Source organism: Nothoprocta perdicaria, unplaced genomic scaffold (genome assembly GCF_003342845.1).
Source record: "Nothoprocta perdicaria isolate Ctin4 unplaced genomic scaffold, notPer1 scaffold_166, whole genome shotgun sequence".
Taxonomy (NCBI): Eukaryota; Metazoa; Chordata; class Aves; order Tinamiformes; family Tinamidae; genus Nothoprocta; species Nothoprocta perdicaria.
Genome location: NW_020454827.1, coordinates 990,435 through 1,006,755, shown reverse-complemented (window position 1 = coordinate 1,006,755; position 16,321 = coordinate 990,435). Strand labels below are relative to the sequence as shown.

General features: G+C 53.0%; 1 protein-coding gene across 1 annotated transcript; it reads left to right on the top strand.

Annotated features, from left to right (window-relative positions):
* The first annotated feature begins 2,486 nt into the window (after window positions 1–2,486).
* On the top strand, window positions 2,487–14,297 carry CYSTM1 (cysteine rich transmembrane module containing 1). The gene is made up of 2 exons (XM_026035748.1): window positions 2,487–2,715; window positions 14,191–14,297. Exons 1-2 carry the CDS (start codon window positions 2,487–2,489, stop codon window positions 14,295–14,297), a joined length of 336 nt encoding a protein of 111 aa, XP_025891533.1.
* The last annotated feature ends 2,024 nt before the right edge of the window (window positions 14,298–16,321 follow it).

Here is a 16,321-nt window from a genome sequence, read left to right as displayed (position 1 = left end):
CTTAAGTCTTAATTCACTGCTATCTACATTTAATATCATTTCCATTTCAGTGCGGTCAAATTGATGCACGTGAAGGGGCAGATGGGAGGACCTCGCAGAACTTCACTGAAGCTCAAAAAGATGAGCTTTGAGCTGACTAACTATTAAGAGAATAGTCTTAATAAGAAAATAGTCTCTTGACTAAGAATAGAGAGCTCTCAAATAAGAGCAGARTAAGACTAGTGCATGTGCATTTCTCTAGACTGTCCTTAAGCTCAGCTAAAGCAAGCTGAGCTTTAAGGATTCCTAAAGAAAGACACTCTGTGGTGTGATGCTTTTGAACACTGCATGTATTTCTAGTCTTGGGAATTTAAAACATGCTAGAACTAGCGAGATTCACACGACATGGTGAATAAGGTAATTAAAAAGAATGGAGTGGCTCCTGAATGAGGAGAAGCTGGTAGAACAGGCAGGATTGTTCCGCCTGGGAAGGGAATGGTCAGCGTCTCCTCACCATGCTGATGGAGTCATGCAGGTCCCTGGTGGCTGCTGCCGAGTCTGTGATGGTTTGTGTATATATACGCACGGGTGTGTGTATGCACTGACTTTGTTCTTCCCGGGGCCTTGTTTTTGGCCCCCGTTCTGAGGTGAGTCCCTGGCTCAGCGGACCCCGAGCTGTGCCTAAGGGTGGCTGTGGCGGCGGGTCCTGCGCGGGCCCTCGCAGCAGAGCGATAAAGCAATAAGCAAAAATCCTCTCGTGACACTGGCTTTGCAGTCACAACTCTCGCCAAAGGCATTAAAGCAAAAGTCGCTGGAGAGGTACCAGCATTGCCATAGCYGCTAGCTGTGAGTCTTTGGCCAGCGTAGCAAAAAGGGCATTAGAGTTAATTCAGTTGACAAACTGCAGCTAGCAAGGTCTGAGGAACTGCAGCCTGGTGAGCATCCAATGTGTCTCGATATTGCCATAGGAGGGGGTTAATCCTGTKACCTTTGAGTGTTACCTGTGGAATTGCTTTGAGTCTGTCGTGTTCTCCTAGGTGCTGCCATCACAGCGACTCTTCGAGGCTGAGCATGGAGCAGAGCTGTGCACAAATGCTCATGTGCTAATGAAGCTTAGGCAAGACCGACTGTGCATGAGGAGAGGGCCTAGGGAGCCTTCCTTGGGGAGGGACACTCAGCCCTTGGAGGTGATGAAACAGCAAGACATAAACAACGTTTGGTAGAACAGCAAGTCCAAGACTGCAGCAGCTAAACATAGCTCCGAGGCTGCACTCAGTTTTGGCTGRACAGATGACTCGTGGTCTTGCAATCATCATGAAGGTGGAATCATTAATCTGTGTCATGCCAGAGCTCAGGCTGGATGTGCTAATGGTCTCCTCGGGCCTGGAAATCTGCACATCCCCACCAATTAATACAGCTTCCTGAGCATCCAGGCCAGCCCAGTTGCTTGTCTTTTCCATCCCCTTTCTGAGGACCCTGCAACCTGCTCCTCAGCTCTTGGCCAGCTGGAGCAAGGAATCTTTCCAGTGTTTCTCCCGGAACCTTGTGGCATGTAGGAAGGGACAGAGCATAGGAAAAKGGTGATTCCTCTATAGTCTGTGATGGCACAAGAACAATAGCAGGATAAAACTGTTCAAATTAGGGTGGTTCTTAYGTTTTTCAGAGGGAAGCTTGGGGAAACCTAATATAAGAAATGTCTTAGTCATGTTACTTAGATTAATTAAAAGCGATATTCTGGTAACAGTCTTATATTGATGACTGCAGGGTCAGAAATACRTTAGGTAGCTTTTATAGCAATAGCAGGTAGATTTTGTGCATTTCTAGGTTCTGCAGTCTCTTCAGTATTGTTTTTTTTTTTTCAGAGCATTTTATTGAAAGAACGTTATTTATTGAGTTGCAGTGTTGTAAGGAAATTAGACGTGTACAGAAGTACCACAGAACTGTGCTCTAGATATTTGTAACAACTGCCAGGAGAAGCAGAATGCTGCTTCCCTGTGGAAAAAGGGCATTTCAGGTAGATGTGCTCATTCATCCTCTCATCCAGGCCGAGGCATATGTCTGTGTTAGGCCACACTTGCACATGGTGGTTTTTTTTTTTTTTTGGCAGAAATGCAGAGTAATCACTTCTAAACTCACTTTTAAATTTCTCTCAAAAGCAATTTAATCACTTGAATGGACGCTGGTAAATGTTCTTTGCAGTTGGAAGACCTAAATATTCTAGGGTAAATAGCTAAAGCAGGGCTTGGGGGCTYGGTATATTGGTTTCTTTCCTGATATGCTGGTCATGCGACCTAAGAGAAGTCACTTCTGTAGTATGGGCAGAATCTGAGCTGGATTAAAAGCCTCCTGCTGGGCCAGCTGCTGCGAAGCCCGCTAATCCCGAGCTGGAGGCGAGGTGTCCGTGGGGCAGCCAAGCTGCGCTCCGCGCCCGTGCAAGAAGCAGCCAGCAGCGAAACAAACGCCGCTTTTTCCCCTCTCTCYGCTGCAGGACGGATTGCGCAGCCCACATGAACTACGAAAATCCGCCGCCCTACCCCGGCGCGGGCCCCAGCGCGCCGTACCCGCCGTACGGCCAGCAGCCCGGCGCGCCGCCGGGCCCCTACCCGGGCTACCCGCCGGGGCCGGCCGGGCCCTACCAGCCGGGCCAGCCCGGCTACCAGGCCTACCCGCAGTACGGATGGCAGAACGCGCCGCCGCCGCCGGGACCGGTCTACGCAGATGGGCCTAAAAACACAGGTATGGCTCGTAGCCGCGGCCCGGAGCCCTTCGCCTCCCCGTGCCCGAGTACGTGTGGAATTTGTGAAGGAGTGCGCCTGCCAGCCGCTGGCCTTAAACGGTTGTGTGCGGTGGAAAGCAGCTTGGCAGCAGCTATCGCTCTGTCTTCCTGCTTTATTTTGTTGTTGTCTGTAATACCGTTGGATTCRATGCCCTTAAAGGTCTTTTCTGGTCACAGTGATTCTGTGGTAGTAGTTGTTTGGCATCATCTGACACACGGAAAACCTTTGATGCTGACCACTGAAGGCAGTATTAATGCTGAGGGAGTTGCACCCGTTTTTTGCTCACRTTGCATTTGCCAGCACTTACACTCTGCCTGGCCCTTGGGTGTCTCAAAACTTCAGGCTGGATAGTTAAAGCTAGTAATAGTCAAAAGTCTCTGTCCTAGTGGATTAAGATGGATCTTTGTGAGGGTTTTGGGGTTTTTTTCTTTTTTTCCAGCTCGAGAAAAGCTCTCTGTGTGGTCGGACAACAGCAGCAGAGTAATTCCCAGCCTTTTAAGTGTTTGTTTCGTGAAGCTGATACCCATCCCAGCCTCCTGGAGCAGGGAAGAACAGCAGTGTAATCCCCCTTGGCAGGTTTAAGCCGGCGCCCAGAGCTCTTCTGCGCTCACTGCAGAGCTTGGTGCAGCCTTGAACGGCCCTTGGGACAGGGCCTGGTCCCCTCCCTGCCCTCCCTCCTGAGGAAGAGGAGGGTCTGCAGGAGGCCCCGTGGGGGCTCTCTGGTGCTGTCCAGGGACGAGAGCTCCCTTCTAGCAGGAGCAGGAGCCGAGTTTGTATTGCAGGGAATGAAGGTGCATGCAGGAAGAAATATTAAGGGTGTGTGATGATAATAGAGAGACTAAATCGGGAATGGAAAGAAAGGAGTAATGTACATCAAATTAAAATCTGAATCAATGCCTTTAGCAATGCAAGGCATTAATATACCTTAGGTAGTACTGTGGTAAGGCTTTATGGGCCTGAAGTTGATGTCAGTTCGAAATTGCCGGGAGTTGGCCAACTCCCCTGAGCCCTTATCACGACTTGAGGCTGTCCTTGACTGTTGCTCCTTGTCATTCTCCCTGTTCTGTTGTCCCGGGCGCTTGGGCCACGTGCGCGCTCGTGCGGAGTCGCAGTTGGGAGCTGGTGGGGAGCTGCCCTCCCTGTGTGCTGTGAAAGCGGCCAGAGCAGGTCACTTACTGAAACGTTTCCATGTGGTAAAGCTGCCACAGACTCAGTGTATTGAAGTCTCCAAGACAGGGCCTTTCACCAGGTGAACAAGTGCTCCTCAGAGCTCTTGGAGCCCCCTTAGGGCAGGGCTCTATAGGCTTTTCTTTCCTTCTGTGACCAATCCTGTGTTGAACATCCATCTCTGCTCTGTCACTTCAGATTTCTCTGACCCAGCAGCACGTTGTAGCAAAGGGCTCTTCAAAGCCCCCCTTTTATGGGAGGCTGGGAGTGGAGACATCTCGTAGCAGGAGTCTGGTGCCATGCTGAACCCGAAAGAGGCCTCGGCAGTGACAGGTGGACAAGCCAGCCTGGTGAGGCCCTTTTCAAGGACTTGTTTTCAGTGTGCTTGGCCAAAACACTGGATGCTGCTGCCCACAGCCCTCCCCGGGGTTCACAGCCGCGTTAATGGAAGCATAACCAGGGTCTTCCCAGGGAAATGTTACAGTGGCTACAAGGCTTTTCTGGATATTTAGGGAAAACAGTTATCTTTTCCCTGTGCAAAATACCTCCTTTGATCGGTGCCAGGCAGAAAGCTGAGCCCCTAGAAGCTCCCAGGAGGGAGGGACTGCTGCTTCGAGCAGTTTAGTTGTGAGCCAGAACTGCTGCCTTGATGCAGAAGGATCCCATGTCAGGCTGTAGGGGGGAAAGGATAAGCTGGGAAAGTCCCGTGTTCAGAGCAGGTCTCTGCTCCATCCATAAAGGAGGGTGCATCCATAAAGGACCAGCACAATGAGGAGGATACTAAGGTGAAAGGAGTGAGTAGCAAAGTGTTTGGGTGCTGCTTTCAGCGGCAGCCCAGACTTAGGCTGGAAAGGCTGCAGGTTTGTGCTAACCTAAATGAAAATARCTGCTGTTCTGGCTAAAAATGCCTTAACCCAAAAAACAGGGATCTTCTGCTGGCCTGGGGCCTTTAAGCTGCCCTAAAGTGGCTCTGCAGTGGATCTGCAGCATCTGATGTGGGAGCTGGTGGCTTCCCTCACTCTTGTTTTYACAAATGCAATGGGAAACAACATTAATATGCTTAAAGTGAATTCAGGGCTTTAACTTTCTCTGCAAAAGCTGCTCTGTTTTCCTGATTCTTCTATTAGACAGGTTTTTTTGCTTGCTTTTTTCTGTCCAGTCTTTCAAATTGAAAGCCAGCCTTAGTAATCTGATGCTCTGACAGAAGGCAGCTTTTGTGCTTGGTGTAATGACCTCCAGGAGCCTCTAATGCAGAACTGATGTCTCTTGAAAAAGCTGCTTTCAGAAGTTATGTCTCTGTGGCTTAACCTGTCTTGTCAGTTTGGCATGTAAATTTAACCAAGTCGTTAGTGTAGCGAGCTGGTCTGGCATTAATTAATGTGGCTTGTCCATTCCTGGGGTGTTTCCAAACAGMTGGAAAGAGCTGCTGTGTGTGGATGCCCTCCTTTCTGAACAGATCTGCTCTCCTAGATGACTTTGCTTAATCTAATGAATTAAACTACGCAAAGTAATGCATTAATGCTTATGGAGCATAYATGACTCCACACTGAAAATCAAGTAGGCCATGTGTTCTACTTGAGAAAAATAATTGCAGRCATATTTTCTCCGTAGACAAACTGCCAAGGGAGCTCTTGTTACATTATGGCCTAGCTGGTGTGCTAGCATGTGGAAATAGTTATTTATGCATTACGTTTTGGTCCTGAGTGGATCACACAGATGGAAGTAATACAGGCCATTCAAATGTTACAACATATCTTACAACATAAGACTTTAGGTTATCAGGGTTACTGCCAAGGTGCTTTGGACCTAAACATGCTGGTTTTGCCTCGTGTATGTATAAGTACTCAAAATCTGGCAATAAAGTGGCCTTTCAAGGTGACAATGGTTGCCTTAAATGATCAGCTGCCCTTCTAGAGCAGCAGTGGATCTAGCCTGTTCATTTGGCCCTCAAAAAAGGAAGAACCTTATGGCTTATTATAATATCTCTATATTAAAAAAGAAACCTATATCTGGGATTTAACAGGGCAAGAAGTTGAAGCTTAGCAAGGGCTAAGTACTAAGCTTAGCAACTAGCCTGGGACCTCCTGTAGGCTTAGAGGGGTTAGTCCTCCTTTTTGGAGTSGTGCTTGGCAAAGGTGGGTCAAACCTCAGCTGCAGAGCAGGGAATGGTTGCTTTTAAGTGAGCAAAGACTTGGCTAGGAATTGATGTGAGCGAGCACCTTGCAATCACTTAAATGAATGTCCCGTTGGAGGAGGGTCCAGGCYAGAACAATGCTAAACAAGGAGTACAGGTATATCCTGCCCTGGGCTAATTAATTAACCATGATGAATGTGTGAAGTGCAGGGATTAGCTTGCAGTTTGTGCATAAAGTCTAACAGTGACGTTGGCCAAGTGACTGCTGTTTGCTAGAGCACTGCCAGAGGGACGACAGATCTGGTGGCCCTTTGCTGCCCTTCCCCGGGGCGAGTGGAGGCCAGCGAGTGTCTGCAGGTTTGTGCTGCTCCCCCAGCTCATGTAGCTGCCTCATCCCTCACTGCTGTTAGGCTCCAAAGGCATCAAAGGGACATGTTTCTTCTACAGGTGGAAACAGCGAGTTGGAAGGGTGAGTGGCTCCTCAAGGTAACAGAGGGAACCAGGGCGGCCGTGGCAGCCTCTTTGCTGGCCGTGGTTTGAGAGCTGGGCTCTGCTTTGTTGTGCGTCCCGCAAGGCCTTGTAACTGCCCCGGCTGGCGCTCAGTACGTGTAAACAACTTGACCTTTACAGCTGATAATTTATGTGCTGAGCCTAAGAGTTGTTATCCTTTAGGATATCTGATCGAGCTTCCTGCCTCTGAGGTGATGTGTATGGATTTATTTATTGTTCACCTTTTGCCTGCTGTAGAAGCTAAGGGCTCTGTCTTCATGTCTGTCTGTGAACCTGAGTCTTTGGAAGCCAGTAGATCCACTATCCGACATCTCCAAAYGCTTTGGGTAGGTAAAGAAGACCTGCCTGTACCAGAACACAGCTGGGAGGGGTGCAGCAACACCAGCACAACACCTCTGTGGAACAAAGCATAAGAAATTCATGGCCATTCAAGCTGCAGAAGGTTTGCCAAGGAAGAAAACATTTCCAGAAAGTACCTTGTCTCTTCCTCGTTGTAGATGAGGATTCAGCATCAATGCTGGTTTGATTCAGCATCAAAGGGTGTAAGGAGAGTGAAATATCTGCTGGCTCCTCAGCAGGGACTTTCTTGTCAGTATAAATTAGGACCAAAATGTAATGCTGTCATTAATAGCCTGCTTTAAAAAGTGGAGTGAGTTGAGGTATGGAGCAGCATATTAATTTTGAAAGGCCTCCCTGATGTTAGTGCTCTGTTCAGCTTCCTTTTTTCTTCTTTGGCTCCTGAGGAGGTAGAGGATGGGGCCGTCCCTCTGCGCTGAGGGAGGCAGGCTCCGCCAGGCGCACGGCGCTCGCTCTGGCACTCGACCTTTTGTTCTCACAGGGTGGAAATCTTATTTCTGCAAGGTGATTACTTGTAGCAATGCCAGCTGTGATAAGAGTAATAGTCACAGTGATTCTGCCTCCTGATGTTTGGCCAGCTGCGGGAATAAGCAGGTCACCTATAGCTACCGTGCTGCTGCCTTGAGAGAGGTGTGGGGTTTTCCCATGGTCCCCTATAGAAAAGAGGATCATAACCTCTCGGGTTAAGCGTTCTGGTACCTTTCTGTTGTTACCCTCCCTTCCTTCTCAAAGCTTATTTATTCAAGCCTTCTCCAGCAGTTTGCTTGGACAAGTTGCAGCTTTGTGGTGTATATCTATCTATCCTTCCCAAGGAGCTTCAGGACCTGGAAGTTCAGACAAGCTGTGTCAGTGTCCTGGCCAAAACAAAAAACAAAACACAACAACAACAACAACAACAAAAATACACCAAAAAAAAAAAAAAAAAGGCAAATCCTGCTTTATCCTAGCCGCATTGTCACTTGTTCTCTTATCGGTCTCGCTGGAGACGTGGTGAGCTCACAGTGTCACCCTGCTCGCCGTGCCTGCCTCCCGGCCCCGGCCTGAGCAAACACCGGGCTGTTTGCTGGCGAGCAGTGCCGACGCAGAGCTCATGCCTGAAACACCCTGACCTTAAGTGCTTGTCCCTCCCAAGGGCCAGGTAGTGTGAGGAGAATTGGATGCAAAACTGCTCTCCTGCGTGCCAAGAGCTGCGTGCAGACTGGCTAAACGAGGCAGGGGCTGTGAAGAACGCATAGGAACTACTGACCGAAGCTGAGAAAAGTGCTGATGGGTGGAAAATGCCTCCTGGAAGCTGTGAATCGGGATTTCTCTGTGGGGAGAAAAATCAGAAGATCTCCAGTACTGTGAATTCCAAAATTGCATCTACAGTTTAGAGTAGGACTGAAATCTCAAGCCCTGAATTTCCACCACTTGTTACCTGGCTGCAGCTGAAGCCTGCAGGCTCTGTAGCTTTGTACTGGGTGGTTTGCAGGGCTTTGGGGGTGGTTGCTGGTGTCCTGCAGAGCCTGAGTACTTGCTCGAAGGTGCATTTTCCTCCTCAAGAAGTGCCTCTTGACCTGCTTACCATCTGTAGAGCCCTTCCTGGGGACACTTGGGCTCCATAACTGCTGACAATTATCATGCCCTGTGGCTCCTGTCTTATCGCAAAGATCTGATAAACATGGTGTTAATGTGCTCAGGAGAGGAAATTAACCCCTTCCAAGCCAGGWGCACGGCTGGAAGGTACCTTCTCGTAGCACGTTCGTGGTGAGGCTGTGCAGGAGCGTGGGCAGGCTGGGGAGGCGGCGCTGCCCTCGCAGGGGTGTGGGGACCACGGCTGCTCCAAGGCACGGACTCCCGAGGACGGGGTTGCCCCTGCCCTCCTGCAGCCCTGGAACACAGGATCACAGAGTGGTTGAGGTTGGAAGGGACCTSTAGGGATCATCTACTCCAACCTCCCTGCTCCAGCAGGAACACCCAGAGCACCTGGTCACATCCAGGCGGGTTTTGAAGACCTCCAGAGAAGGAGACTCCACAACCTCCCTGGGCAGCCTCTTCCAGGGCTCTGTCACCGTCACAGTGAAGAAGTTCTTCCTCATACGGAGATGGAATTACCTGTGTTTCAACTTAGACCCATTTCCCCTTGTCCTGTCACTGTCCACCACTGAGAAGAACTTGGCCCCTTCCTCCCCACATTTCCCCTTCATGTACTTATACACATTAATCGGATCCCCCTCAGCCTTCTCTTCTCCAGAGAAAACAGGCCCAACTCACTCATTCTCTCATCATATRATAGATGTTCCATTCCCCTAACCATCTTTGTCCTCTGCTGGACTCTAAGAAGCTCCACATCCCTCTGTGCAAGAGGTACAGAGGTGCACAGAACTGCCCCCTGTGCTCCAGGTGYGGCCTCACCAGAGCTGAGTAGAGGGGCAGAATCACCTCCCTTGACCTGCTGGCAACATCCTCCTGATGCAGCCAGGATCCCAYTGRCCTYCTTGGCCACGAGGGCACTGCTGACTCATGGTTAACTTGGTGTCAACCAGGACTCCCAGGTCCCTCTCTGCGGAGCAGCTTTCCAGCAGGTCAGCCCCTAATCTGTGCTGGTGCCTGGGGTTATTCCTCCCCAGGTGCAGGACCCTGCACTTGTCCTTGTTGAACCTCAGGAAGTTCCTCTCTGCCCAGCTCTCCAGCCTGTCCAGATCCCTCTGAATCTCAGCCTCTTGGAGTGCTGGCCACTCCACCCAGCTTGGTGTCATCTGCAGACTTGCTCAGGGTGCACTCCGTGCCCTCGTCCAGGTCATTGATGAACAAGTTGAACAGCACCGGGCCCAGYACTGACCCCTGGAGACACCCCTGGCCACAGGCCTCCAACTGGACTCGGCCCCATTTATCACCAGCCTCTGAGCTCTGCCATCCAGCCAGTTCTCAGTCCACTTCACTGTCCAGTCCACATTTCCATAGCTTTCCTGTGAGGATATTATGGGAGATGGTGTCAAAAGCCTTGCTGAAGTCAAGGTAGACAACATCCATGGCTCCCCCCTTGTCCAGCTGGCAAGCCACATCACAGAAGGGTATCAGGTTTGTCAACACGATGCGTGGCTGGAACAAGACAGGTTCAGGGGTGGCAGTTTGAGTGTCTGCTCAAGGACCAGCTCAGATGTAGCTGGGTCGGCCACGGCAATTGGGTGACACGGGTGACATGCTGCTGAAACTACCTGCGTTCCCTACTGGCCACTTGCTGCTGCTTTTCTTTGTTTTTTCCCTTCCCTCTCAGGTAGCTTAGACAGCAGTAGAGCCATTCAGAGCTGGAGAAGGTGAATCTTGTGGTGGGTGTTTTGTCACTTGGGAAGCTTTCTTGCTTAATAGTAGGCTATGCTATCCACCTCCTCCTGAGAGGTGTCCGTTTGGGGAGTTTGCTGAGGTGCTTCCTGACGTTTCCATATGGTTTAGATAAGAATACGAACGCAGTAAAAACCTTTGCACTGGAAAAGCAGGGGTTGGAAAGCGAGGGAGGGAATAGGAGGTGAATAGCATGTCTTGTTTGCCACTAATGCCCTTGGGCAAATCTGTGCTCCTGAATCTSCTGCGGTTCCTGCATGGAGTAGCCTCTGAGAAATTTAAGGGGGAATGTAAAGGTAAAACCAGCTACAGGCTCCTTGGCCTTCACAATCTGTTGTAGACTGTACTTAAGAAATCAACATTAAAGCAGTGATATGTGGTATTAAACGTGATTTCTTACCTGCTGGGTGGACAAGTATAAGCAGAGCTCTTGGTGCAGAGATCGCTTGTTGTTAAAAAACACTTTAATCACATGTGGGACAAGGCTTATTGGTCCCTCCTCTGTGTGCTTCATCCCAGAGGAGAAAGCTGCAGTTTTAATGCACGTTTTTGCCCGGAACCGTGGCACACACTTGCCCAGATACTTTGGGAAGAGGCTCCCAGCGCTGACAGAGCGCGTGGAGCCACGGGGTGGGTAACGCTACGGCCTAAGGTCGTGACGGCAGCTTGTGCCGAAGCAGGGGAAAAGTCCTGCTGGTGTGGCTGCTTCCTCATGGAGCTAATGATTAACGCATCAATTAGCTATGAGCAGAAACCAAATGTGTATGCTTAAGATAAAGCAGAGCGTACGTGAAATGACAAGGTATCGTGGTATTTGTTTTAGAGAATTAAAGTAGGAGTTATTTGCGTTGCATTGTACGGACTGGCACGGTGCGATTACGGGGAACACTGCCCCTTTCGCAGCAAGGGTGATTCACTGGTCTGCAGCCTTTACCACTGCTCAGAAAATGGGGGAGTCTGTCCTTCTGATTCCACATCCCATCCTCTTTTTCTTTTCTCTCGGAAAACTCAATGGGAGGATGAAATTTCTTCTCAAAGCTGATCTCTGCTCTGTTCTTGTCATTGGCTGGTGACAGCTCTCACTGGGGCAGAGTTGCCCTGTTTAGGCTCTCTGCGCCTTTTCATCAGCCACTTGTCTTAAAAATGGCCCTGCAGTGAGGCAGGGGTGAAAAGCAGAGGTGAAACCCAGCGAAAGCAGAGGTGCAGAGGAGATGGTGAAGGTGGTAACTTGACGGGGAAGAGCTGACCTTGATGCCCCCTTGATCCCGTTGTGAGCTGYTGTGCTCGAGCGCCTGCATGCGGAGACGTGGATCAGCCCCGCGAGTGCCCGTGTCCCAGGGCACAGGCTCCAAACTGGAAAAGCCATTTTGTTTAATTTTTCAGCAAGTGTTTCATAACAGCACTTCAAGGGCTGTCACTTTGTTCAGACGCTTCTTGGTTCTGTTTAAGGCTTCTAATGGATTAATCCTGAGCACCTGAGGCAAACGCTTCTYGTATCCTCCAGCCATAGGCCTCTAAGATGAAGAAGTCTGCAGTGAAACTCAATTTGACCCACTTTTTTTATTAAATTCAGCTAATCATCAAAATATTGGTTTGTGTGGGGTGATGGACTTTGCAGCATTGATGCGTCACTGGAGAGGGGTCTCTTGTGCATTTGCCAGCATTGCTCTCTGGCTTATTCTCAAGTGAAGCTGTTGCTCCAGCAGAAAAAGGCAGTGGTTCTAGATTTCKTCCCTGAATGGTGTCTTGGTTGTGGCTAAAATATAGCCTTTGCTTAACAGCARACTGCATTGTCTGTTCTTCCTGTTTTTGTCTTGTCCTTTGTCTCGGGAATGTACAAAAGCTTGGCACCAACCACCTAACTTCAGATGGTAGCTCCTCAGTGTGAAGTCAGCTTGGTTAAGTCGGAAGGCAGTGCTGGTTATCRGCCCGGCCTGTTGTATCGTACCTGAGCCTCGAGTCTCCCCGGCTGCCTCCTTGACCTCAGGGACTCAGTGTGTTCCAGCGACACCAAAGCCCTGCTCTGTCACTTCTCCAGGGAGAACCAGCAAATGAGCAGCCGGAGCTGCTGAGACGGGGCTGTCCAGGCTCGGATGCCAGCGAGGCTCCAGGCTTTCCCGTGTGAAGCCGTGGGGAGTCTGCTGGAGGGCCAGGTTGGGGCTGCCACCCGCTGTGCGCGTGCAAGGTTGCTGTCAGGACCTCTGTCCCATGCACCCYGGGGTGGATTTTCTCCTTCGCTTTGAAAGGGCTGAGGCTGACGGGCGCAGTGGGAGCGCTGGGTCCCCGGCGGCTCTGCCTGCGGCGGAGGATGAGCAGCCAGGGCTGTGACCCGGCCTGTCCCCCCCTGGCTCTGCAGCACCCCCACCGTCCAGGGCTGCCTGCGGACCAGATGGAGCCGGGGCACCCCAGGCGCTCCCTGCACGCTCAAATGCAGCTGTGAAGCCTGGAATGACGGCCTGGGCCAGGCTCGTGGGCGAGGACACCTTTCCCCAAAGGCGAGGACAGGCTCATGGGCTTCAAACTCCGCTGCAGTCGCAGGGGAGCGAGTCCAAACGCAGCAGGGAGGAGCTGAAGGGAACTGCTCCGCTGACCTGAGCGGGGTCTGGTGCCTGCTGCAATGGGCAGGAATGTAACTGGCAGCCCAGAGCAGCCGTGGGCAGGACGCAGCCTCGCGCCCACCCRCGCGCGAGCTGCAGTGTCCTGAATGGGGAGCAGGGAGCGCTGAGGATGCCCCATGCCGAGGTCAGCGCCACAAACGGGGCTGCCAGAGGTSTGAGCACTGGCCGCGGTGTGTGAGGGACACGGGTGGAGCTGGGACCCGTCACCAGAGCCAGGGAACAGCTGCTCATTAAAGCAGGCTGACAAATCCCACTCGCACAGGTAGCCTCGGGAATCGGCATCTCCTGGAAAACTGCCCCGGATGCTCATCTGGGCCCCTGTCCCCACGGCCAGGCCAGCCGTGCAGCTTCTTGTCATCTCCCCTGGGCTAAAGCTTTGGAGCTTTCTGCAGCTTTTGCTTGTACACAGAGGTGACCCTGCGGCACTGCTTGAGTGCTAGGAATCTTCCCCCTTGTTTTTTTCCAAGTCAGCCTTCTGCTAATCCTGGAGCCCTCTGGACGTGGCCTGTTTTTCCTGTTCCTCGGTGTGCCGGGCAGCTGTGGAGCAGCACAGTGACACAGGGCTTCACAAGGAAAGGGGCTGCTGGAGGGGGCTCTCGTGGAGACGTGTCCCACCACTGCCCCAGCCTCACCCCACTCACCCTCCCAGTGATGGAGAGCAGGCCGGGCAGCTTCCCTGTCCTGCTGCTTCTGCAGGACTTGCTGGCTGGGAAAGGTGCCTCCCTGCTGCCACCTCCTGCCACGGGGACCTTGCGTCCCCCCGTGCTCCCTCAGCAAAGCCCACCCCGTTGTGAGCAGCCCCTGGGTGGAGGCCAGTGCTCCCTCCTGTGCTTGCCCAGAGCAGATGTGCTCTGGGCTGAACCAGGGCTCTTGCTTGTCTGTGGTAACCAAAATCGCACAAAAATCCAGGTAAGAAAAATCCAGTTGAGCCCTGGCACAGGCTGCCCAGAGAGGCTGTGGAGTCTCCTCTGGAGATCTCCCAAACCCACCTGGATGCGACCGGGTGCCCCGTGCTCTGGGTGTCCCTGCTGGAGCAGGGGGTTGAACTGGATGATCTSTAGAGGTWCCTKCCARCCTCAAACATTCTGTGAAAAATGTGCTCCAGGCTGGGAGCCAGGCCGGGGTCTGAGAGCCCATGGGGGCTGCGTGATGTCCCCCGGGCCACCCAAGCCATGTGCTGGAGCAAGGATGGGTCTTGGGCTGCACAGGCCTGTGGCCTGCGGGGAAGCTGGTGCTGCTGCCTTCCCCACGCAGGAGGGAGGCGGCAGCGGGCTGGGTGGCGCGGGCTGCCCGCAGCACTAACCGGAGCTGTGCTCTGTGTGCGCAGTGTACGTGGTGGAGGAGCGGCGGAGGGACGACACGGGCGAGAGCGCCTGCCTCACGGCCTGCTGGACCGCGCTCTGCTGCTGCTGCCTCTGGGACATGCTGACCTGACCGCCGCGCCGCGCGCTCCGCAGCCTCCAGCCCCACTCCTTTCTGTTACTGTAATCAATGCTCTGCTTTGCACAGCCACGAGCTCCTGTCTGTCAGCCCTAGCGCCGGGGGAGGGAGGGAAGGGAGTGCACTCCTTTATTTGAGTAAAGGAAAATCCCTTTTTAAGATTTCTAAGACTTTTGTTGTAACTCTTGAAGAATGTGCTAATGGTATATTTTGGCCAAAGGCATTCTGATAAAATGTGTATTTATCAGTTGACATTTTCCTAGTCCTAGAAATGAAGGTATATGCAATAATTAAAGCCAACCGTTGATTTTCTTTGCTCGGTCCTGATTGTTTCAATAAATCTGTCCAACAGAGGGTGTGCTCTCCCTGTCGCTGTCTCGGCTTCCCRCAGGTCAGTGCAGCGCCGACGCGGTGCCGCTGACCCGTTCTGCGGCAGGAAGCTGGGCCCGGCCCTCTTGCGCGGGGCCAGCGGTCTGGCCCTGCTCTTGCCAGCAGCTGTGGGCTCTGCTGCAGTGACTGCTGTTGCCCAAGCACGCCTGGCACCCAGGAACCCGCTCTTTGGGGCAGGTGGAGCAGCCTCCGTCGGACACCAGAAGCTCCCTCCTCCACACAGGTTTCTCAGCCCTCTCTTTTGCTCAGGGCTGCCCTAGAGCTTGTGACACTCAGGTCTCCTCCTGGTCCCCTGAGGTGGGGGCCTGTCTGTCAAGTCTTGGAAAGGCAGAGCCGAGGGAAGTGTTTCCCTGGCCTTGGCGCTGCTTTGGCAGCGGCTGCTGGGAGCAGCAGTGACGCCCTGAAGGTCTTTGTGAGCAGTGATCCATCATCCCGCCCGCTGCAGAGCAGGCTCTAGGGGAGGTGAAGAGCTGGCTATGGAAAAAACAAGGCCATGGATTAATTTACTGCTGAGGGTTTCTGCCTGAAGCCTCTTCATGGCAGGCGGGGCCAGAGGAGGGATAAACAGCTTTTATCTGCAGAGAATCGGGTGAGACTGCTGCCCTTCAGCTGCGCACACACGCTCAAGGTGAGGGTCCCCCCAGCTGTGCTGTTCCTGTCTGGCCTTTGCCAGGCACAAAACTGCGCCCCGATTGCTTCAAGTTGCCTTTGCTCCACAGTGGTTGAAGATCAGCTAATGAGGCAAAGCTTTTAAAATGTGTGTGTCCTTTTGATTATAATTTTTTTAATCCTGTGCCTGASGGTGCTCTGTTCCCAGCTGCAGGCGGTGCTGGGGCAGCCTCCTGAGCCTGGCAGCAGCAGCTGGGCGCTGTGCGAGTGAAGCTGAAGCAGGTTGTGCTTGGGAGAGCCCCAGGGTTCGTCTGCTCTCCAGCCCTGGGTGCCTGGCTGCAGCAGCCGCCTCGAGGGCTGGTGCAGGAGCGCGGCGCAGCGGGGCCGGTGCTGCGGCCCTGCAGGGCTCCCGCGCGGCGCGGCCTCTYGCTGCGCTCCTTGCGGGTGTTTCAGCAGGGAGTTTCCTGCTCAAGTGGGTGCTGAGGAGCCCTACAGGTGCTACCSTGCTTGCCTTGCCTTGGGAAGGGCACTCTGGGGGCTCCCCACGAGCCCCCTCGCGTTCCCCAGCAGCAGGGAGGTCAGGGCGGGAGTCCAAGAGTCTCAGCGTGGGCACAGGCTCCCAGCGGGCACTGCCTGTGCCGGGGGTGCCAGTCCTGCCACCACGTGTGGCCTCAGGCCTTCGGCAAGAGAGGGGAGCTGCAGGGTCAGGGCATGAGGCGCAGGCCGAGCCTTGCTGCTGCCCAGGGATCACGTGGGTCCTGTGCCGGAGGGGGCAGCCCGTCACCACGTGAGACAGATGACAACCTACCTGTGTGGGACACTGAGGTGCCCAGGACGCCACCTCTGCTCTCCCTGTGCCACAGCCGCGTCCCTGCAGCCTGGCCCGGGCAGGAYGCAGGCGCTTTTGGGAGCAGGAGGGCTACACCTCAGCAAAAGGTAAGGAGGACCGAGCGCTCACCCCACACTCTGCCTCCAGCGTCACCTCCAACCTGCCTGCCTGTGCAAGTGTTCCCAAGACA

What these genes read in the sequence shown, in the direction of transcription:
- CYSTM1 (XM_026035748.1), top strand. Translation starts at nt 2,487, where the DNA reads ATGAACTACGAAAATCCGCCGCCCTACCCCGGCGCGGGCCCCAGCGCG. An exon ending in AGATGGGCCTAAAAACACAG is followed by an intron (nt 2,716 to 14,190) that starts GTATGGCTCGTA and finishes CTGTGTGCGCAG; the next exon opens with TGTACGTGGTGGAGGAGCGG.